This window comes from Salmo salar, chromosome 10, assembly GCF_965601325.2.
Source record: "Salmo salar chromosome 10, fSalSal1, whole genome shotgun sequence".
Taxonomy (NCBI): domain Eukaryota; kingdom Metazoa; phylum Chordata; class Actinopteri; order Salmoniformes; family Salmonidae; genus Salmo; species Salmo salar.
The window spans coordinates 88,713,757-88,737,491 of record NC_138300.1 but is presented as its reverse complement, the minus strand read 5'-3'; the positions used below and the strand labels follow the sequence as shown (position 1 = coordinate 88,737,491).

Genomic DNA, 23,735 nt, shown 5'->3' with positions numbered 1-23,735 from the left:
TATAACAGAACTCATTTGGCAGGCCAAAACCTGAGAAGATTCCTTACAGGAAGTGGCCTGTCTGACCATTTCTTGCCCTCCTTGATCATCTCTAACAAATACAGGGGATCTCTGGTATGACGTGACACTTCCTACGGCTCCCATGGGCTCTCAGAAGGCGGGAAAAAGCTGAACGATGTAATTCCATCCCCAGGCTGAAACACATTAGCGCGTTTGGCAAGTGCTCTATCAGAGGGCCATTAGACTGAGGCTCGTGCATGAGGGGATAGCATGCTTTTACTTTCACTCTCTTTGTAATAAAAAACGATTTCCCGGTCGGAATATTATGGCATAAAAATTTATTTTAAACAGCGGTTGACATGCTTCGAAGTACGGTAATGGAATATTTTGATTTTTTTTGTCACGAAATGCGCCATGCTCGTCACCCTTATTTACCCTTTCGGATAGTGTCTTGAACACACAAACAAAACGCCGCTATTTGGATATAACAATGGATTATTTGGGACCAAACCAACATTTGTTATTGAAGTAGAAGTCCTGGGAGTGCATTCTGACGAAGAACAGCAAAGGTAATAACATTTTTCTTATAGTAAATCTGACTTTGGTGAGTGCTAAACTTGCTGGGTGTCTAAATAGCTAGCCCTGTGATGCCGGGCTATCTACTTAGAATATTGCAAAATGTGCTTTCACCGAAAAGCTATTTTAAAATCGGACATATCGAGTGCATAGAGGAGTTCTGTATCTATAATTCTTAAAATAATTGTTATGTTTTTTGTGAACGTTTATCGTGAGTAATTTAGTAAATTCACCGGCAGTGTTCGGTCGGAATGCTAGTCACATGCTAATGTAAAAAGCTGTTTTTTGATATAAATATGAACTTGATTGAACAAAACATGCATGTATTGTATAACATAATGTCCTAGGGTTGTCATCTGATGAAGATCATCAAAGGTTAGTGCTGCATTTAGCTGTGGTTTGGGTTTATGTGACATTATATGCTAGCTTGAAAAATGGGTGTCTGATTATTTCTGGCTGGGTACTCTGCTGACATAATTTAATGTTTTGCTTTTGTTGTAAAGCCTTTTTGAAATTGGACAGTGTGGTTAGATTAACGAGAGTCTTGTCTTTAAAATGGTGTAAAATAGTCATATGTTTGAAAAATTGAAGTTTTTGCATTTTTGAGGTATTTGAATATCGCGCCACGGGATTACACTGGCTGTTGAGTAGGTGGGACGCAAGCGTCCCACCTAGCCCATAGAGGTTAAGGAGACGTGTACCTTTAAAATGGTGTAAAATAGTCCTTTGTTTGAGAACTTTGAATTATGACATTTTGTGGTTTTGAATTTGGCGCTCTGATTTTTCACTGGCTGTTGAATCGTGTGAACCGTGGGTACCTGCCCAAGAGAGGTTAACCCTGTTTCCTAAAGCTAATGTTGTAAGCAGCCAACTAACATTTTACATTTTAGTCATTTAGCAGACGCTCTTATCCAGAGCGACTTACAGTAGTGAATGCATACATTTCATACAATTTCATACATTTTTTTTTTTTTTTATTTTTTTTCCTGTGCTGGCCCCCCGTGGGAATCGAACCCACAACCCTGGTGTTGCAAACACCATGCTCTACCAACTGAGCTACAGGGAAGGCTAACGTTATCTGGCTAGTGAGGCTCGGTCGGACCGGGTTTTGTGTTGTTAAGCTAGCCACAATAAGGATTAGACACAATAGTGTAATTTGCAGTTTGCCTTCAAAATAAAAATATGTAATTGACAGTGATGCAAATGAATACGAATAGTAGAATTATGCCGTACTTTTATTTTGAAGGCTAACCGCAAAGTCCACTATTTTGGCTAATCCTTATTGTGGCTAGCTTCACATAGATGGGTCCGACCACCATTAATCAACTAAGAACTGACTTATGAATTTGGGTTATTATAGATGATGACATCTAGCTATATAGCTAGCTAGCTAACTAGAGCTACTGAAACAGGTGTTTTGCTACGTTTTTGGGAAGAACATTGTTTGCATCCATGAGCTAGCTAGCTTTTTTTATGACCAGCACTGTATGTGCGCTTTACCAGCATCATAGCATACGTCACAGTGTCGTCCGGCCAAACCCGGACGACACTGGGCCAATTGTGCGCCGCCCTATGGGACTCCCAATCACGGCCGGATGTGATACAGGCTGGATTCGAACCAGGGACTGTAGTGATGCCTCTTGCACTGAGATGCAGTGCCTTAGACCGCTGCATCCACGTGTGTGCGTTAACTATTTAATTGTACTAGAATGCTTAAAAAGGCCGCAAAAATGTGAAATATCGGTTTCGATTTCTTTGGCAAGGAAAATATTGGATATTGGTATCGGCCAAAAATGTCATATCGGTGCACTACTAATTACAGTGCCTTCAGAAAGTATTCATACCCCTTGACTTATTCCACATTTAGTTGTGTTACAGCCTGAATTCAAAAAGGATTACATATTTTTTTTCTCACCTATTAACACACAATACCCCATAATGACAAAGTGAAAACATATTAGTAGAAATTTCTGCAAATGTATTGAAAATGAAATACAGGAATCTCATTCACATACCGTACCAGTCAAAAGTTGACACCTACTCATTCAAGGATTTTTCAAATTTTTTAAAACTAATTTCTACACTGTAGAATAATAGTGAAGACATCAAAACGTATAAAATAACACATATGAATCATGTAGTAACCAAAAAAGTGTTACATTTAAAAAAATATATTTTATATTTGAGATTCTTCAAAGTAGCCACCATTTGCCTTGATGACAGATTTGCACACTCTTGGCATTCTCTCAACCAGCTTCACCTGGAATGCTTTTCCAACAGTCTTGAAGGAGTTCCCACATATGCTGAGCAGTTGTTGGCTGCTTTTCCTTCACTCTGCAATCCAACTCCTCCCAAACCATCTCAATTGGTTTGAGGTCAGGTGATTGTGGAGGCCAGGTCATCTGATGCAGCACTCCATCAATCTCCTTCTTGGTCAAATAGCCCTTACACAACCTGGAGGTGTGTTGGGTCATTGTCCTGTTGAAAAACAAATTATAGTCCCACTAAGCGCAAACCAGATGGGATGGCGCATCGCTGCAGAATGCTGGTTAAGTGTGTATTGAATACTAAATAAATCACAGACAGTGTCACCAACAAAGCACACCCACACCATCACACCTCCTCCATGCTTCACGGTGGGAATCACACATGCGGAGACCATCTGTTCACCTACTCTGCGTCTCACAAAAGACATGGCGGTTGAAATCAACAATCTCAAATTTGGACTCATCAGACCAAAGGACAGATTTCCACAGGTCTAATGGCCATTCGACCATGAAGGCCTGATTCACGCAGTCTCCTCTGAACAGTTGATGTTGAGATGTGTCTGTTACTTGAACTTTGAAGCATTTATTTGGGCTGCAATTTCTGAGGCTGGTAACTTTAATGAACTTATCCTCTACAGCAGAGGTAACTCTGGGTCTTCTTTTCCTGTGGCAGTTTCATCATAGCACTTGATGGTTTTTGCAACTACACTTGAAGAAACTTACAAAGTTCTTGAAATTTTCCGGATTGACTAACCTTCATGTCTAAAAGTAATGATGGACTGTCGTTTCTCTTTGCTTATTTATGCTGTTCTTGCCATAATATGGACTTGGTATTTTACCAAATAGGGCTATTTTCTGTATACCACCAAATGTGAGGCATTTGAAAACCTTCCTGGTCTTTGTGGTTGAATCTGTGTTTGAAATTAACTGCTTGACTGAGAGACTTTACAGATAATTGTAAAAAAATAAATAATAATAATTGGAAACCTGGCACCATCCCTACTGTGAAGCATGGTGGTGGCAACATCATGCTGTGGAATGTTTTTCAGCAGCAGGGACTGGGAGACTAGTCAGGAATGAGGGAAAGATGAATGGAGCAAAGTACAGAGAGAGATCCTTGATGAAAGCCTGCTCCAGAGCGCTTAGGACTTCAGACTGGGGCGAAGGTTCACCTTCCAACATGACAACAACCCTAAGCACACAACCAAGACAATGCATGTCCTTGAGTGGCCCAACCAGAGCCCGGACTTGAAGCCAATCGAACATCTCTGGAGAGACCTGAAAATAGCTGTGCAGTGACACTCCTCATCCAACCTGACAGAGCTTGAGAGGATCTGCAGAGAAGAATGGGAGAAACTCCACAAATACACATATGCCAAGCTTGCAGCATCATACCCAAGAAGACTTGAGGCTGTAATCGCTGCCAAAGGTGCTTCAATAAAGTACTGAGTAAAGGGTCTGAAAACTTATGTAAATGTGATATTTCAGTTTTGTGCAAAAATCTCTTTTTTGCTTTGTCATTTTGGGGTATTGTGTATAGATTGATAAGGGAAAAAAATAGTTAATCAATTTTAGAATAAGGCTGTAAAGTAACAAAATGTGGAAAAAGTCATGGGGTCTGAATACTTTCCGAATGCAATGTTTATCTAAAAATAAGATTAACATAGGGTTAGTTTATATTACTTGGAGTCCAAGTAAAGAGTGAGAGTGCTGAACAATATGGGCAGAGAGGGGTTTAAGTAGAAACCATAACAGGCCTTGCAAACAAACTTCCAGAAAGCATGACGTACACATACACACAAAAGCTCAAAACACACAAGGCTCAATTTTTGTGAGACAATACAAAGTCACTGGGAAGTTCCCTCTTAAAGAGAAAGTGAGTTCAAACAGGATGTGCAACTAACCCCAGTACCATTGACGTGGATAGTAAAATCACCTTGCCAACCTGGAAATGTAAATAGCCAAATATGCAAAAAACTTTAAATTTCCCCCTTGTAGTTTTCTAAAATAAAACCCCCATACTTGTTCATACTTCCCGTAATGACTTCAGTGGACAGAATAAAATTGCTTAGGGCAAGAAGGAAGAAACAGGAAAACTGACAAAAGTGAAGAGAGATAGTTCATATTCGGCCACTTCCATGTAAAAGGACCCATGAGCACCAATGTGACGTTCATAGGAGCATATCCAATTGGGTGTCAAATAAAAGAGTCTATTTCTGAGAAATTACAGCATATATACATTTTTCAACCATCTTGCATCCTAAAAAATAAGCTAAGGCTTTGAATTCTGGTCAAACAGATGGAAAAGGGGTCTACCAGAAAAAGTCTTAAAAAGTATTAGAAATATATCAAAACACAATAATGTTGATGTAAAGACCCCTGCCAACTAATATCAACACATACTTAGTTTTGGAGAAAAATGTTTGCCTTCTGTAAATTTAAGAAACATTGCCTTGTGACTTGAAATTTCATTACCAAAACCCCACATATCTTTAAGATATTTTCTAATTTCTCTCCCTCATGACGAGACAGGATAATAAAAGTTCACATAAGTAACAAGGTAGGCCTATCAATTAGTGTTTTTACTGGTATAATTTGGATTATACAAATGATTAAAACTCAGAATTCTGTTACCAAATCGTTAACGCAATTTCAGCAATTGAATTGGCTACAATGGGAAATCAAAGTAGTCACAAACCACAGTTGGTTTCACAACTACAGTACAGTAAAGAAAAGTAGAGTATAGTTCATTATAAACTGGGTGGTTTGAGCCCTGAATGCTGATTGGCTGACAGACGTGGTATATCAGACCGTATACCACAGTTATGACAAATAATGTATTTTTACTGCTCTAATTATGTTGGTAATCAGTTTATAAGTGCATTAAGGCACCTCTCTGGGGTTTGTGATATATGGCCAATACACCACGGTAAGTGCTGTTTCCAGGCACTCCGTGTTGCATCGTGCGTAAGAACAGCCCTTAGCCGTGGTATAATGGCCATATACCACACCCCCTCGGACCTTATTGCTTAATTATGGTGTGTAATTCCCATTGTTAGAGTCTATCCTGCCCATGATATACTAAACATACACGACCACATTCATAAAAAGTGCCATCGTTTACGTTGTCACCTAGCAACGCATTACTACTTTTACAGATCCAATGTCTCATCTGCCCAGCCATGCAATTTATAAACTTGATCTAGACATTATCTTCGACATTTGCAACATCGTTGCAATATTGAAATTCGATCTCCACCGTGTCCCATAATAATAAACGTGTCGGGAGTCGAGACAGGCAGCTTTTTTCTCAGCCAGTCGAAATCATGGAACAGCATAATTTTCTATGGATATATACAAAGAAATGTCAATAGAAAACAGGTGAACCTAAACGAAATGCAGCTCGTTTGCCGTCTTTCCAGCTTCAATCTGAAGTGATTGTGTTAGCTGTGTAGTTGGCTAGCTAGCAAGGGGCTAGGACAGCGTTTCCTAAACTCGGTCCTCGGGATCCCAAGGGGTGCACGTTTTGGGTTTTGCCCTAGAACTATACAGCTGATTCAAATAATAAACGAATTGTCAAGCTGTGATAATTTGAATCAGCTGTGTAAAGTCAAAACGTGCACCCCTTGGGGTCCCGAGGACTGAGTTTGGGAAAAGCTGGGCTAGGAACATACAAAGAAGGAACCGCCAGATGTGTCATAATAGCTCGGAAGTAAAGGCGCATTGGGAGCCACATTTGAAATGAATACATTGAATACATGGAGCAGGGTGGGAGAAAAAAAATTAGCGCATTAAAACACGATGTAAATGTTTTTTCGGAAGGGCTGTGGTCACCATTAAATATATCTCATGGTAGTGGTATAGCTTTTTTTATTTTTTTATTATTTTTCCATGAACGTCTTATAGCAACCCTATATTCTTGGCAGCCCTAGTGTGACGTGGAGGAATGGCAGAGCAGACCATCAATATGACCCTAAATATTTAGATGTGTAACTTGTAATTACAATTTAAGAGGACCAGTGCTTCTATAACGAGAGAAAAAAACCTCACATCAGTGCCGTTTGGGAGTGATGTTGTTAGATTACATTATTATTTCCACTTCAGAGTGCACAAGTGATACATTGTATAATTTCACAAGTTCTTTCAAGTTTCACACTGCATGTTCTGAAGGTTTGCATAAAAGTAAAGTGTATAAATTATTTCATATCACTGGAGTAGCCTATAGGCCTACTATTTCATTTTTTTCACAGCATCTAAACTGATTGGATCCCCCTCACCTACTGAACAAAAGCCCAGACCACCACTGCTTTGATCTCCCATCAGGTCAGAGAAATCAGACAATTACATTTTCTCCCAGGTGCTATCACTATAGAGTAACACAGTATGTTATAGTGTTTTTTTACTATAATACCCTAGCGGTCAAACAGGGAAACGTTTGTCCACAGGGAATTTTTTAAATAACGGTTGTCTTACTTGTAGGCTTACACTGGCGTGACGTTTTAATAACCTTGTAAATCTCTCTTGGACAAGCAGACTTTTTTTTTTGGTGGGGGGTAGCCCCTTTTCTCCCATTATTTCGTGTTATCCAATTGCGATCCAATCTCATCACTGCAACTCCCCAACGGGCTCGGGAGAGGCGAAGGTCGAGTCATGCGTCCTCCGAAACATGACCCACCCCCCCTTACGCGCTTCTTAACACCCACCTTAACACCCACTTCTTAACACAACTGACAACCTAGCCAATTAAGCCAATTCAGACGTATCTTCCTATGTGTCTGTCAATCAGTCCTGTAAAATGTTCCCCACGCTCAACACGTCTTCCTATTCTGTAACTATTACCAAGGATATGGAATACACTGTGAATGTTGCGCACTATTTTAAAGGCATTATGACATGACATGGGTGGGGTCGGATGGGAGGGTATCTGCTGGATTTTCTATATGTTTTGTTGAGGCCGATGTGATGTGTGAGAAGTGCTAAGATTTCCTCCTGTAGAACAAACGTGAATCTGAATCGGAATTGTTTAGACTTTTCCATCATATGACCTTCATGATTCAAATGCATTGATATAGTTTCATTCAATCAATGAATCAGTTTAATGCTGGTATAATTTTCTCTGAGTGATAGCTCATAAAATGAAGAGAACTTGTACGATAAGATTGATTGGCTTCTTTCTCTCGTTGATACGTTTCACACTTTCCCAATCCAGCCCTAAACACACATTTGAGTTCTCTGTATGTTCCTAGGCAAGGGGTGTGGGGGGGGGGGGGGGGCTCCATAGCAACTTTTTTTTGCCATAGGAACCTGCAACCAGCAGGGTTGTTTTGCTTTACATGGCAGTCAATACGAATAGAATTAACGACTAGAGAACGCCTAAAATTGCACTTGACAACCAGTGTTAGGACATAGCCACGTCACAGCCATGATAAAAATGTCATAGCACATGGCCTCATGTATTATTGCTTAAGTACAGTACAGCACAGTAAAATAATATTGGCGTATTGTTCAGTACAGTACTGTAGCGATCAGTCAGTAAAGAAAAGTAGAGTATAGTTCAGTACACAGTAGAGCACACTAGAGTTGCGTACACTATAATTACTGTATTGTACTGTAATCTACATTATTGTACTATACTCCACCGTACTGTTCTGTACTCTACTGAGCTGTACTTTGATGTCCAAAGTTGTGAAACATAGATGTCTTGATTTGTTCAGATTTGGTCTGGTCTGGACCAACCAAATTTGGTCTTATTTAGGGGCAGAGCTCATTAAATAAATGTGTTTTTGTAAAATGTTCAGTGTACATTGTTCAAAGTAGTCATTGTGCATAGAGTTGTATGGTTTGTTAAACTTTGAAACCAATGGTTTTTGTTTGGCATATATTTTAAGTGAAACATTTGCGTCTCAGCGCAATTCCGTTACCGTGGAATTGCCCATTACTATTACTTATTTCATAGTCAGAGAAAGATTTTCCCATCTGGAAAGCCACTTAGACCCCCCCCCCCCCGCAGCCATGTGCTAGGCCTATCTACTCATATATATACACACATACATTTACAGTGGGTTACTGGAAGAGCTCTCAGCTATGAGCATTTATAATGTTGCCCATGAGAAAGTCCTGACTGAGGGTTACACTCTTGCTTTCACTCACACACCAAAGCTCACATACGCCTACACACAGGTGGTCCAGACAAAGTCTTATCTGATGATGGCAAAATGTGTGTGGGTACAGTAAGAGGGGGGATTACTCACGCCATGGCCACGTTGCTGCCGTCGATGATGATGTGGCGGAGGTCAGGGTGTCCAGGCTCGTTCTGTAGGGTCAGGGTGTAGGGGGTTCTTAGGGACTCATGGAAGCGGGTCGTGGCAGTCAGGGGTGGTGGAGGGGGCTCTGTGCGAGGTGGAGGGACCCTGGCTGACAGGGTCTGGTAGGAGCAGCCTGGCCTTGTGCCTGCTGGCTGGGTCGGGCACTGTGGTGTGCTCCGCAGTGCCGTCACACTCTCCACATGTACCGGCCCCATGGTCTGAGCCCCTCCCCGGGAAAGGTAGTCCATCCTGGACCCCGACGGAGGATCCAGCTGCTCTGCCGTCCTGGCCTTAACGCCAGTCATAGTGTTGGAACTGTCCTCGTCATCATCAATGATGATGATATTGTAAGCAGCCCCCTGACCAGTGCTGCTCCTCTTTAGTGTCACTGTCTGCAGCATGCTGCTACACTGTCCCCTCTGGCCCACAGCATTGCTGCTGAGTGGCTTAATGTTCTCCTTGGACTTTACATCCAGGGCTCTGTTTGGCATTCTATCTGGCCCTCTGTCCTTATCCCTGGAGAAAGTAGCGGAGGAGGAAGATGAAGACTCAGGGTTGTGGGTTGAGGACGCCCCACCTCGCTGCCCCTCTGTTCTCTGGCTCTCCTCCACAATGCGCTCCAGCAGCAGGAAGGTGTCCTCTGTCTGGCCCGTCTCCCTCACCACCCTCTCCACCACCTCCTGCTGGTAGCCCATGGTCATAAAGAAGTTCACCAGGCACCGCAGGTTGGTCTCTGGGGTCACAGCTTCCCGGTCATCCACATTATCAGTGGAGTCCAGCACCATAAGCCCCATGTTGGCCTTGGAGGGAGTCTTAGCTCGGCTATCACTGGTTACAGTGTGGCGCTCTTTCTCAATCGACTCACCCCTCCTCTCTAGGGAGAACTGCCTCTTGGTGTCCCTCAGCTCGCTCTCTGACGAGCGCCGTTTGTGGGAGGGTCGGATGCCATTCAGCAACCCCACTTCGGCCCCGGGTGGAGCTCCAGCCGCCTTCTCCTCAAAGCTGGTGTCCACGATGCGGTTGGAGAGGTCAGTGACAGGGGTGCTGCTTTGGGAGCGATCCTGGTCCACGTCTACAACCCCACCAGGCTGAGTGGGGCTCTGGGCCAGACCTAGCAGCTCCTCTTTCAGGGCACTGGGTAGCAAGAGCAGCTCCATGGCGTACTTATCGTCCCGCTCCTCCACAAACGTCTTGAAGGTGCGTTTGACGGCCTGCTCCCTGTCTCCGGGCAGGCTCCGCTTCTCTTGGAAGAGAGCAACAAACTGCTGCACGCGGCTCTGTGCCATGACGACAGACTCAACGCAGCCCAGCAGGCGCAATCGTCCTGGCTCCAGCACCACAACCTCAGCGCTGGTGTCCCGCAGCAGCCGATCCAGGAACAAACCCTGGGCACCGGCAAAGATGCAGTGCATGTCCACAGGGTAGCGCTCCACCTGCTGCAGCTCTGGGTCACAGAGACCTTTCAGGTACTCCTGCAACAACACAGAGTCAACACCAGTTAGAGAAGTAGACATGCCAACAACAAAAAATGTTTTGTCCAACATCAACTTACACAGGTGTAGGCAACACACCTAGTTCATAAAGTACCATGGATGGGGATCGAGACTACATTAAATAATTTCACATGAGAAGGTCCATGTTCGAAGCTTTTTGAAACTGATAGTAGGATGCTCAGGGATACCCCCTCTCTGCCTGCTCAAGAATACTTCACTCATCATCTTCTATGACAACTCTCAGTCAACTCTGTCATCATCACATTGACTGTAAATTGGTAAGACTGAAAAGTGAAAGATGGGAAGTTGTAAGAAATCAACTGAAACCCTCAACAGTTTCCTGAAATATTTGATGAATCAGCCTCAAGTTTGAGATGCCCTGGCTGTCACAATACATACGTGTGTCTCCTCTCCATAGAGTGCACATGGTTTCCTGATGACTACTTACACTAGGGAGAAGAAAATGATGGGGCAAGGCATAAATATGTTGGGGTTTCCGTTTTCTGTGTTCTCAATGGGGTGGAAGGGGATTCCAAGTTTACTGGCACCAATAGTAATATAATATTACCCAATCCGGTGACCTGTACATTGAACTTGCATTCAACGTACATTGAATCTGCCCACTTCACAATGTTGGCAAAAGGAAACTCAAGATACGGAAGTGTAAAATATGTTATGACTGCTGTTTTTAGAGTAGTAGAATGAACGGGAAATCAGTGCTGAAATTGAAAACAAAAAAGTGTCATTGACACCCATCATGCAGTCGGGATCTTATGTAATGATGTTGTAAACCTGGCACCTAGATGGACTAGTTTTATAATCTTTACTAATATAAATCTGTACAGCTAGCTAGAAAGCAGATTACACAAAGCCTTATATTATATGAAACTCAAACAACTTTTCATATCAGCATTTTTACATTGGTCATATCATACCTATTCCAATCAGGTACCTCTTATTTTATTACCACCACATAACATTTAAGGATGGACCTTTGCTCTACCAACGAAAGGTATTTTCTATTGAACTGCATAACTGACAAAAATAAATAAAACCCTTGAAGAATGGGCCTCAAAGTCATTTTCATTAATCACAGTCAATGTTTACCTTTGCCTTCGACACGTCGTCTCTCTTTCCCTTGAGTTTAAGCCATATCTGCCTTGATGCTGTACTACTGTGTGCTCCAGTGTGGTCCAAAAGGCCGATAATTGTGAAAGCTACCTGGAAAACCTGTTCTACTTTGCGTTTAGCGCAATTCAGTTCTTCTTGCTTGTTTTCAAGGACCGCAAATTCGTCCACTGTCAGGACCTCTTGCTGTTGGACCTCTTGCTGTTGGTTTCCGGGCGGTTCCGAACAGGTTACCTCGGTGACTCGCTTCATACCAAGGAGGGGCCGCGTTGTTGACATTCTGTTCATGAATATCTGTCCCTATTGACAACGGAGCGTTTTAATATTTTAACCATTCGGTGTCCTGTCGATCTTTACCCTCCTTCATGGTTTCCTGTGATCTATATTCCTCTTCCCTGCGGTGATATATTACCTAGAGTAATCCTATCTTAAAACAACTTTTTACACGACAATCCCAACGCATCCGGAAAGTCCCAGTGATGATGTCATCAAAAGAAGACAATGTGTACTAAAGAACGTACGGAAATGAAGATGGCGGAGGCGGATGTTTTGTTTGAAACTGATGGCGCGTTGAGTGGTAGACTGTTAGAGTGAAAAGGAATGGACTGCAGTGGCGAACAACAGGGGAAATAAGAGTTTTTTTTGTATCTGAGGAGCAGAAGGAGCTAGCCCTTGATCATGGCTCAGTTCCATTACACATAACATTAATTGGAATAAAGGCATCCTCTGTACTGGGGAGTTTTGCTAAGAGCCCCGGATGCTCAGTCTGAACAAACATGCATCGCTTGCGGTACGGTTTAGGAAGCATAAGGAGCTGCTTATCTGTCATATCGGCGATAAATAATAATTCTAAAATGTTGAATTGAAACACACCTTTTTATAGTAATGTTCCAACACGCCATATCTCCACGTTACAACCTTTTTTTGTTGTTGCAGAAGACCAGCTGAAGACAAATCACATTTCATTGGTTGGTACAATAATTTTGCAATGTTATTATGGGCGTAGCGAAATGCTTATGTTCCTAGCTCCAACAGGGCAATACAATACAAAACAATATATGCAAATCCCCCAAATAAAAAGAAAGGAATTAAGAAATATTAGAATGAGCAATGTCATAATATGGAATATAAATATACACTACATGACCAAAGGTATGTGGACATCTGCTTGTCGAACATCTCATTCCAAAATCATGGGCATTAATATGGAGTAGGTCCCCCACTTTGCTGCTATAACAGCCTCCACTCTTCTGGGAAGACTTTCCACTAGATGTTGGAACATTGTTGCAGGGATTTGCTTCCATTCAGCCACAAGTGCATTAATGAGGTCAAGCACTGATGTTGTGCGATTAAGCCTGGCTCACAGTCGGCGTTCCAATTCATCCCAAAGGTGTTCGATGGTGTTGACGTTAGGGGTCTGTGCAGACCAGTCAAGTTCTTCCAAACCATTCTTGACATACCATTTCACTATGGACCTTGCTTTGTACACAGGGGAATTGTCATGCTGAAACAGGAAAGGGCCTAACATATACTTCATTGGTTATCTACATTTTCCGAATTCGTTATTATTGATAGGAGGGGACTTTAACATTACTATAGATAATTCAACTGATAGATGGCCCCCAGCTAGGCCAACCAATCAGAATTTGGGTTTAATACTTTTTATGGAAAAGTTTGATCTTACTGATATATGGAGAGAGAGGTTTCCAGCCGACAGATCATTCACTTGGAATAACAAAACAGGTTCCAGACAATCCAGAATAGATTTTTGGCTTATATCCAAATGTATCGATAGTGAGTGTGTTACTACAAATATTTGTACTACTCCCCTCACAGACCATAGGGCCATTTACATTGATATCAAAATATTTACCCCTGATACTAACCTTGGTAGAGCATCCTCCTGGAAGCTAAATAGCTCATTATTAAATAATGATATAGTTAAGTTTGAGGTTAAAGATCTGCTTTCACACTTTTGGGAAAGGGCTTGTGAAGAAAAATCTTATTGCAAGAACTGGGAGCTCTTTAAATTTGAGGTGTCCAAATACCTTAGAAAATATGGTAGTAATCTTGCTAAGACCAGAAGAGCTGAGGAGGAAAAGGTGATCATTAAGATAACTTCCCTTTCTCAGAGGTCCCCAGCCGGCCTCTCGGGGGAGGAGAAGATGGAACTAATTGAGTTACAAAATAAACTGGATAATTTATATAGATTAAAAGCAGAAGGAGCCTTTATTAGATCTAGGAAAAAATGGATTGAGGAGGGAGAACAGAATTCATCCTATTTCTTTATACTTGAGAAATTTCACTATAAAAATAACACTATCCATATGTTAAACATTGATGGTGTTATTACAGATGACCAAAAATGAATCGCTAATTACTGTAGCAATTTTTACCGAAAATTGTATAGCTCTACGTACTGTCAGGAATCCACAGATATGTTTTTTGACTCACTGAATAATGTTAACTCTATCAGTGATATAGAATCTAAACAGTGTGATGAACCTATCAAAGTTGAAGAGATTATAGAGTCTATCAAACATCTAAAGAACAATAAATCACCAGGTGTTGATGGAATTACATCAGAACTTTACAAATTATTTTCTGAACAAGTAGCTCCCTTCCTATTTGAAGTATTTTTAGAGAGTAATAAAAACAATGTTCTCCCTCCTACAATGAGTCAGGGGTTAATAACACTGATACCTAAGCCTTAAAAAATAAGTGCTGCTCATCGATAACCGGCATCCAATTTGTCTTCTTAATAATGACTATAAGATATTAGCCTTACTACTTGCAAAAATAATTTAAAAAGTCCTGGATGCAATCATTGATGAAACACAGTCTGGCTTTATGAGGAACAGATATATTTCTAACAATGTCAGACTAGTATTAGACATACTTGACTACTCAGGCCTAATAACCGAGGATAGCTTCATATTATTTTTAGATTTTTATAAAGCATTTGACACAGTAGAGCATCAGTTCCTCTTCCACTCCGTTGAGAGACTTGGCTTTGGGGATTTTTTCTGTAAGGCTATTAAGACTCTCTATACAAATGGTAACAGCTCTATCAAATTAAAATATGGCACCTCACCTAGATTTGAGTTAAAGAGAGGAATTAGGCAAGGTTGTCCTATCTCTCCGTACCTGTTTTTATTAATCACCCAACTTCTTACAAATTCTTTAAATAATAGTCCTGTACAAGGTATTTCCATAGCTGGTAATGAAATTATTATAAGCCAGCTGGCTGACGATACTACACTTTTTCTGAAAGATGCTAACCAAATTCCCATATCGATCAATGTGATACAATCCTTTTCCAAAGCGTCTGGTCTATATCTTAACATTAATAAATGTGTACTCATGGCTGTTAAAGGTTGTGTGACACCTTCATATTATGGTATTCCAGTAAAAGAAGAACTTACATATTTAGGCATAACCATTACAAAGGATCAGAAGTCTAGAGGCTTACTAAATTTTAACCCTCTTATTAAAAAACCCAGAAGAAGCTATATCAATGGCTACAGAGGGACTTATCTTTAAAAGGAAGAGTCCTAATACAGGTATCTGAAGGTATCTCTAGACTAACATATAGCACTCTATCTTTATATCTTGACAGTAAAATAAGCAAGGAGATAGACCAGATGCTTTTCAACTTTCTGTGGAGAAACCGTACCCATTATATTAGAAAAGCTGTTGTAATGAACACTTATGAGAATGGTGGGCTGAATCTATACTACCTTAAATAATACTTTTAAGATCAATTGGATAAATCAATTTCTAAGAAGACCCACTTCTATGTGGAATTTTATTCCTCATCATGTCTTCTCTACTTTTGGTGGCCTTAACTTCATGTTGGTTTGCAATTATAATATTGACAACGTTCCAGTGAAACTTTTTGCTTTTCATCGGCAGGTTTTCTTGTCATGATCCTTAATTTATAAGCATCATTTTTCTCTACACAGATATTATATATGGAATAATCGGGATATATTGTATTAAAATACTTCTTTGTTTTTAGAATATTGGTTCCGAAGTAATATCCTATTGTTGAGCCAACTGGTAAATGCAGAGGGTCTTTTACTCAGTTATAAGGAATTCTTATCACTTTACAAGGTCCCTGTAACACCTAAAGATTTTGCCATTGTTTTAGATGCCATTCCCTCAGGTGTTGCTTTATTATTCAGGAACGTGTCAAGACCTGACCCTCAGAGCCTACCTTCCGTTGACCCTGTTGACTCATCAGTAGGAAATATTTGTTTCTCTATTGGTCCATTCAACAACAGAGTGATACGAACCTTATTTCAGCAGGATGTTGTATCTATACCTTATGTCATACCTTATTGGAATGTATTTATTGATAATATCTGTTGGAAAAAAGTTTGGATGTTGCCATACACATACCTACTTGTTAACAAAATTAAGGAAGTTTCCTTTAAGATGATTCATAAATATTATCCTGCCAACCACTATATGAAGAAGTTTAAGGAAAACATCAACTCAAATTTCTCCTTTTGTAATGACCACCCAGAAACAGTGTTGCACCTTTTTTGGAATTGTATTCATGTAAGAAAACTGTGGCAAGACATCAGTAGATTTATAATTGAACACATTTATGAAGATCTTACCCTATTGTGGAGAGATGTATTGCTTGGATTCTTTACCTATGATAGAAATAAGCTGAAACATTTTTATGAAATTCATTTCATTATTCTTTTGGCCAAATTTCATATTCACAAATGTAAATTTACAAACAAAAAACAAATTCTTACCTTACAAAAAGAAATTGAACTATATTTTAAGACAAATACTCTACTAACAAAAAAGCAGTTAGAATTATAAGTGTAGGTATGTCCCTTAATAAGGTCCTTGTGTAATGTGATATTGTACCCCCTAGCCCAATTGTCCATTGTATATTATTCATATATACTTGTGTTCCCACATGTACTCCCTGTATTGATTTGTTGTTAATAAAAACTAATAATAATAATCATAAAAAAAGGAAAGGGCTTTCCCCTAACTGTTACCACAAAGTTGGAAGCACAGAATCATCTAGAATGTCATTGTTTGCTGTAGAGTTAAGATTTTCCTTTACTAGAACTATGGAGCCTGAACCATGAAAAACAGCCCCAGACCATTATTCCTCCTCCACCAAACTTTACAGTGTGCACTATGCATTGGGGCATTTGACAAATATACTTGTTGGAAAGGTGGCATCCTATGACAGTGCCACGTTGAAAGTTACTGAGCTTTTCAGTAAGGCCATTCTACTGCCAACGTTTGTCTATGGAGATCACATGGCTGTGTGCTCAATTTTATACATCTGTCAGCATCGGGTGTGGCTGAAATAGCAGAATCCACTAATTTGAATGGGTATCCACATACTTTTGTACATATAGGGTATACAGTGCATTTGGAAAGTATTCAGACCCCTTGACTTTTTCCACATTTTGTTACGTTACAGCCTTATTTATAATGGATGAAATAGTTTTCCCCCCTCATCAATCTACACACAATACCCCATAATGACAAACCAAAAACAGGTTTTTAGAAATGTTGGTAAATGTATAAAAAGAAAACTGAAATATCACATTTACAAAAGTATTCAGACCATTTACTCAGTACTTTGTTGAATCACCTTTGGCAGCGATTACAGCCTTGAGTTTTGGGTATGACGCTACAAGCTTGGTACACCTGTATTTAGGGAGTTTCTCCCATTCTTCTCTGCAGATACTTTCAACCTCTGTCAGGTAGGATGGGGAGCGTCACTGCACAGCTATTTTCAAGTCTCTCCAGAGATGTTCGATCAGGTTCAAGTCTGGGCTCTGGCTGGACCACTCAAGGACATTCAGAGACTTGTCCCGAAGCCGCTCCTGCGTTGTCTTGGCTGTGTGCTTAGGGTCGTTGTCCTGTTGGAAGGTGAACGTTCGCTCCAGTCTGAGGTCCTAAGCGCTCTGGAGCAGGTTTTCGTCAAAGATATCTCTGTACTTTGCTCCGTTCATCTTTTCCTCGATCCTGACTAGTCTCCCAGTCCCTGCCGCTGAAAAACATTCCCACAGCATGATACTGCTACCACCATGCTTCACAGTAGCATTCAGGCCAAAGAGTTCAATCAAATCAAATCAAATGTATTTATATAGCCCTTCTTAGATCAGCTGATATCTCAAAGTGCTGTACAGAAACCCAGCCTAAAACCCCAAACAGCAAGCAATGCAGGTGTAGAACCACGGTGGCTAGGAAAAACTACAAAGGCCAAAACCTAGGAAGAAACCTAGAGAGGAACCAGGCTATGAGGGGTGGCCAGTCCTCTTCTGACTGTACCGGAGGCATGGTCCTAGGGCTCAAGTCCTCCGAGAGAGAGAGAGAAAGAAAGAAAGAAAGAAAGAGCATACTTAAATTCACACAGGACACCGGATAAGACAGGAGAAATACTCCAGATATAACAGACTGACCCTAGCCCCCCGACACATAAACTACTGCAGCATAAATACTGGAGGCTGAGACAGGAGGGGTCAGGAGACACTGTGGCTCCATCCGATGATACCCCCAGACAGGGCCAAACAGGCAGGATATAACCCCACCCACTTTGCCAAAGCACAGCCCCCACACCACTAAAGGGATATCTTCAACCACCAACTTACCATCCTGAGACAAGGCAGAGTATAGCCCACAAAGATCTCCGCCACGGCACAACCAAACGGGGGGTGCCAACCCAGACAGGAAGACCACGTCAGTGACTCAACCCACTCAAGTGACGCACACCTCCTAGGGACGGCATGGAAGAGCACCAGTAAGCCAGTGACTCAGCCCCTGTAATAGGGTTAGAGGTAGAGAATCCCAGTGGAGAGAGGGGAACCGGCCAGGCAGAGACAGCAAGGGTGGTTTGTTGCTCCAGTGCCTTTCCGTTCACCTTCACAGTCCTGGGCCAGACTACACTCAATCATAGGACCTACTGAAGAGATGAGTCTTCAATAAAGACTTAAAGGTTGAGACCGCGTCAGCGTCTCTCACATGGGTAGGCAGACCATTCCATAAAAATGGAGCTCTATAGGAGAAAGCCCTGCCTCCAGCTGTTTGCTTAGAAATTCTAGGGACAATTAGGAGGCCCGCGTCTTGTGACCGTAGCGTACGTGTAGGTATGTAGGGCAGAACCAATTTGGAAAAAAAAGGTAGGAGCAAGCCCATGTAATGCTTTGTAGGTTAGCAGTAAAACCTTGAAATCAGCCCTTGCCTTAACAGGAAGCCAGTGTAGGGCTAGCACTGGAGTAATATGATCACATTTTTTGGTTCTAGTCAGGATTCTAGCAGCCGTATTTAGCACTAACTGAAGTTTATTTAGTGCTTTATCCCGGTAGCTGCAAAGTAGAGCATTGCAGTAGTCGAACCTAGAAGTAACAAAAGCATGGATTAATCTTTCTGCATCATTTTTGGACAGAACATTTCTAATTTTTGCAATGTTACGTAGATGGAAAAAAGCTATACTTGAAACAGTCTTGATATGTTCGTCAAAAGGGAGATCAGGGTCCAGAGTAACGCCGAGGTCCTTCACAGTTTTATTTGAGACGACTGTACAACCATCAAGATTAATTGTCAGATTCAACAGAAGATCTCTTTGTTTCTTGGGACCTAGAACAAGCATCTCTGTTTTGTCCGAGTTTAAAAGTAGAAAGTTTGCAGCCATCCACTTCCTTATGTCTGAAACACAGGCTTCCAGCGAGGGCAATTTTGGGGCTTCACCATGTTTCATTGAAATGTACAGCTGTGTGTCATCCGCATAGCAGTGGAAGTTAACATTATGTTTTCGAATGACATCCCCAAGAGGTAAAATATATAGTGAAAACAATAGTGGTCCTAAAACAGAACCTTGAGGAACACCAAAATTTACAGTTGATTTGTTAGAGGACAAACCATCCACAGAGAAAAACTGATATCTTTCCGACAGATAAGATCTAAAACAGGCCAGAACTTGTCCGTGTAGACCAATTTGGGTTTCCAATCTCCAAAAGAATGTGGTGATTGATGGTATCAAAAGCAGCACTAAGGTCAAGGAGCACGAGGACAGATGCAGAGCCTCGGTCTGACGCCATTAAAAGGTAATTTACCACCTTCACAAGTGCAGTCTCAGTGCTATGATGGGGTCTAAAACCAGACTGAAGCATTTCGTATACATTGTTTGTCTTCAGGAAGGCAGTGAGTTGCTGCGCAACAGCTTTTTCAATTTTTTTTGAGAGGAATGGGAGATTCGATATAGGCCGATAGTTTTTTATATTTTCTGGGTCAAGGTTTTGCTTTTTCAAGAGAGGCTTTATTACTGCCACTTTTAGTGAGTTTGGTACACATCCGGTGGATAGAGAGCCGTTTATTATTTTCAACATAGGAGGGCCAACCACAGGAAGAAGCTCTTTCAGTAGTTTAGTTGGAATAGGGTCCAGTATGCAGCTTGAAGGTTTAGAGGCCATGATTATTTTCATCATTGTGTCAAGAGATATAGTACTATAACACTTTAGTGTCTCCCTCGATCCTAGGTCCTGGCAGAGTTGTGCAGACTCAGGACAACTGAGCTTTGGAGGAATACGCAGATTTAAAGAGGAGTCTGTAATTTGCTTTCTAATGATTATAATCTTTTCCTCAAAGAAGTTCATGAATTTATTACTTCTGAAGTGAAAGCCATCCTCTCTTGGGGAATGCTGCTTTTTAGTTAGCTTTGCGACAGTATCAAAAATACATTTTGGATTGTTCTTATTTTCCTCAATTAAGTTGGAAAAATAGGATGATCGAGCAGCAGTGAGGGCTCTTCGATACTGCACGGTACTGTCTTTCCAAGCTAGTCGGAAGACTTCCAATTTGGTGTGGCGCCATTTCCGTTCCAATTTTCTGGAAGCTTGCTTCAGAGCTCGGGTATTTTCTGTATACCAGGGAGCTAGTTTTTTATGACAAATGTTTTTAGTTTTTAGGGGTGCGACTGCATCTAGGGTATTACCCAAGGTTAAATTGAGTTCCTCAATTAGGTGGTTGACAGGTTTTTGTTCTCTGACGTCCTTGGGTAGGTATAGGGAGTCTGGAAGGGCATCAAGGAATCTTTGGGTTGTCTGAGAATTTATAGCACAACTTTTGATGATCCTTGGTTGGGGTCTGAGCAGATTATTTGTTGCGATTGCAAACGGAATAAAATGGTGGTCCGATAGTCCAGGATTATGAGGAAAAACATTAAGATCCACAACATTTATTCCATGTGACAAAACTAGGTCCAGAGTATGACTGTGGCAGTGAGTAGGTCCGGAGACATGTTGGGCAAAACCCACTAAGTCGATGATGGCTCCGAAAGCCTGTTTTTCAGACCAAAGAATCTTGTTTCTCATGGTGTGTGATATATCAAAAAACTATTGGATCCATTTTAGAATAAGGCTGTAACTTAACACAATGTGGAAAACATCAAAGGGTCTGAATACTTTCCAAATGCACTGAATGAATGGAAAAGGTGTGTACAGTGTAGTTATCTCTGCTTCATTTGAGGGAGAGGTACCGGATCTGGCCAAATAGGTTCCGTAACAACAAAAAAATCCCAAAATTTTGCTAAACTGTCATCAAGGCAAATGGTGGCTACTTTGAAGAATCTCAAAGATAAAATATTTTTGGGATTTGTTTAACACTTTTTTTAGGTTACTACATGATTCCATATGTGTTATTTCATAGTTTTGATGTCTTCACTATTATTCTACAAAGTAGAAAATAGTAAAAATGTATAAAAACCCTTGAAGGAGTAGGTGTGTCCAAACTTTTGACTGGTACTGTACAGTGGTGGAAAAAGTCCCCAATCATCATACTTGAGTAAAATTCTAAAAGTATTTGGTTTTCAATATACTTAAGTATCAAAAGTAAATATAATTGCTAAAATATGCTTAAATATGAAAAGTATGAATAATTTCAAATACCTTTTATTAAGCAAACAAGACAGCACCATTTTTTAAATTATTATTTACGGATAGCCAAGGGCACCCTCCAACTCTTAGACAACATTTACAAATAAAGCATGTGTTTAGTGAGTCCACCAGATCAGAGGCAGTAGGGATGACCAGGGATGTTGTCTTGATAAGCGTGTGAATTAGACACTGTTCCTGTCCTGCTAAGCATTCAAAATGTAACGAGTATTTTGGGGTGTCAGCGAAAATGTAAAAGTACATAATTTTGTTTAGGAATGTAGTGAAGTAAAAGTAAAAGTTGACAAAAATATGAATACTAAAGTAAAGTACAGATACCCCCCAAAAATACTTAAGTTTGTAAGGACCGACACCGGACAGGAGAAACAAGTACGGGAAGTCAGATATTCATTCGGGAAACGACATAGAACAAGACAGGAACAGCGTCAGCACATGGGTAACACGGACATATGACAAACAATCCCGAAGTAGGGAACAGAGCTAGGAAACAGACATGTATAGGGAAGGAAATTACACAAGTGATTGAGTCCACGTGAGTCCAATGAGCGCTGATGCGCGTGATGGGGAAAGGCAGGTGTGCGTACTGATAGTGGCTTGAGTGTGTAAAGTTGGGGAGTCTGGCGCCCTCGAGCGCCAGAGGGAGGAAGAGCGGGAGCAGGCGTGACAGTACCCCCCCTCTAGGGGCGCCACCCGGCGTCCCACCTGGGCAAGCCAGCTGGGGGTAAACTCCCGACGAACCAGCAGGGGCGTGGGATCCTGGCGAGCCGGCTGAGGCATAGGAGCCTGACGATCCGGCTGAGGCATGAACGCCTGTCGATTCCGCTGCAACGTGGAAGCCCGATGATCCGACGGAGACATGACAGTCTGATGAGCTTGCTGGGCGAACAAGACCTGAAGATCCGGTTGATGCCCGACGTGGGATGGGTGCCTTCCGAGCCAACCGGGGCAAGGAAACCTCTCGAGCCAGCTAGGGCGTGGAAGCCCGACGAGCTGGCTAGGCAACCCTGGTTCCATCGGCGGTGACCCAGAACCGACATCAACCCCAACCGGAACGCCAGTACTGCCCGATGTTTCGTGTGATGGCTTCGGAATTCTGTAAGGACCGACACCGGACAGGAGAAGCAGGTACAGGGAGTCAGACATTTATTCGGGAAATGACATAGAATAAGACAGGAACAGCGTCAGCACACGGGTAACACGGACATATGACAAACAATCCCAAAGCAGGGAACAGAGCTAGGAAACAGACAGATATAGGGAAGGAAATTACACAAGTAATTGAGTCCACATGAGTCCAATGAGCGCTGATGCGCGTGACAGGGAAAAGCAGCTGTGCGTACTGAAGGTGGCTTGAGTGCGTAAAGTTGGGGAGTCTGGCGCCCTCGAGCGCCAGAGGGAGGAAGAGCGGGAGCAGGCGTGACAAAATTGTACTTGCAAGTATTTTTTCTTAAGTACACCACTGGTACTTTACACCACTGGTACTGTATATCAGCCCTCTGTTTACATTGAAGTGCAAGACGTGCCGCTCTGTTCTGGGCCAGCTGCAGCTTAACTACGTCTTTCCTGCAGCACTCGACCACACGACTGGACAATAATCAAGATAAGACAAAACTGGAGCCTGCAGGACTTGCTTTCTGGAGTGTGGTGTCAAAAAAGCACAGCTTCTCTTTATTACAGACAGACCTCTCCCCATCTTTACAACCATTGAATCTATATGTTTTGACAATGACAGTTTACAATTTACATTTACGTCATTTAGCAGACGCTCTTAACCAGAGCGACTTACAAATTGGTGCATTCACCTTATGATATCCAGTGGGACAACCACTTTACAATAGTACATCTATATCTTTTTTGGGGGGAGGGTGGGTTAGAAGGATTACTTAATCCTATCCCAGGTATTCCTTAAAGAGGTGGGGTTTCAGGTGTCTCCGGAAGGTGGTGATTGACTCCGCTGTCCTGGCGTCATGAGGGAGCTTGTTCCACCATTGGGGTGCCAGAGCAGCGAACAGTTTTGACTGGGCTGAG

At 41.7% G+C, this 23,735-nt stretch overlaps 1 protein-coding gene across 1 annotated transcript in view; it reads right to left on the bottom strand.

Annotated features, from left to right (window-relative positions):
* Positions 1 to 12,266, bottom strand: part of LOC106560863 (NEDD4-binding protein 1) — a 34,455-nt gene extending 22,189 nt beyond the window's left edge. Inside the window, exons 1-2 of the mRNA XM_014124247.3 lie at positions 11,749 to 12,266; positions 9,095 to 10,620 (exon numbers count right to left, since the gene is read on the bottom strand). Coding sequence (XP_013979722.3) covers positions 9,095 to 10,620; positions 11,749 to 12,057 — 1,835 coding nt within the window. The 5' untranslated portion in view covers positions 12,058 to 12,266. The remainder of the gene's footprint in view (positions 1 to 9,094; positions 10,621 to 11,748) is intronic.
* Between the last annotated feature and the right edge of the window lie 11,469 nt (positions 12,267 to 23,735).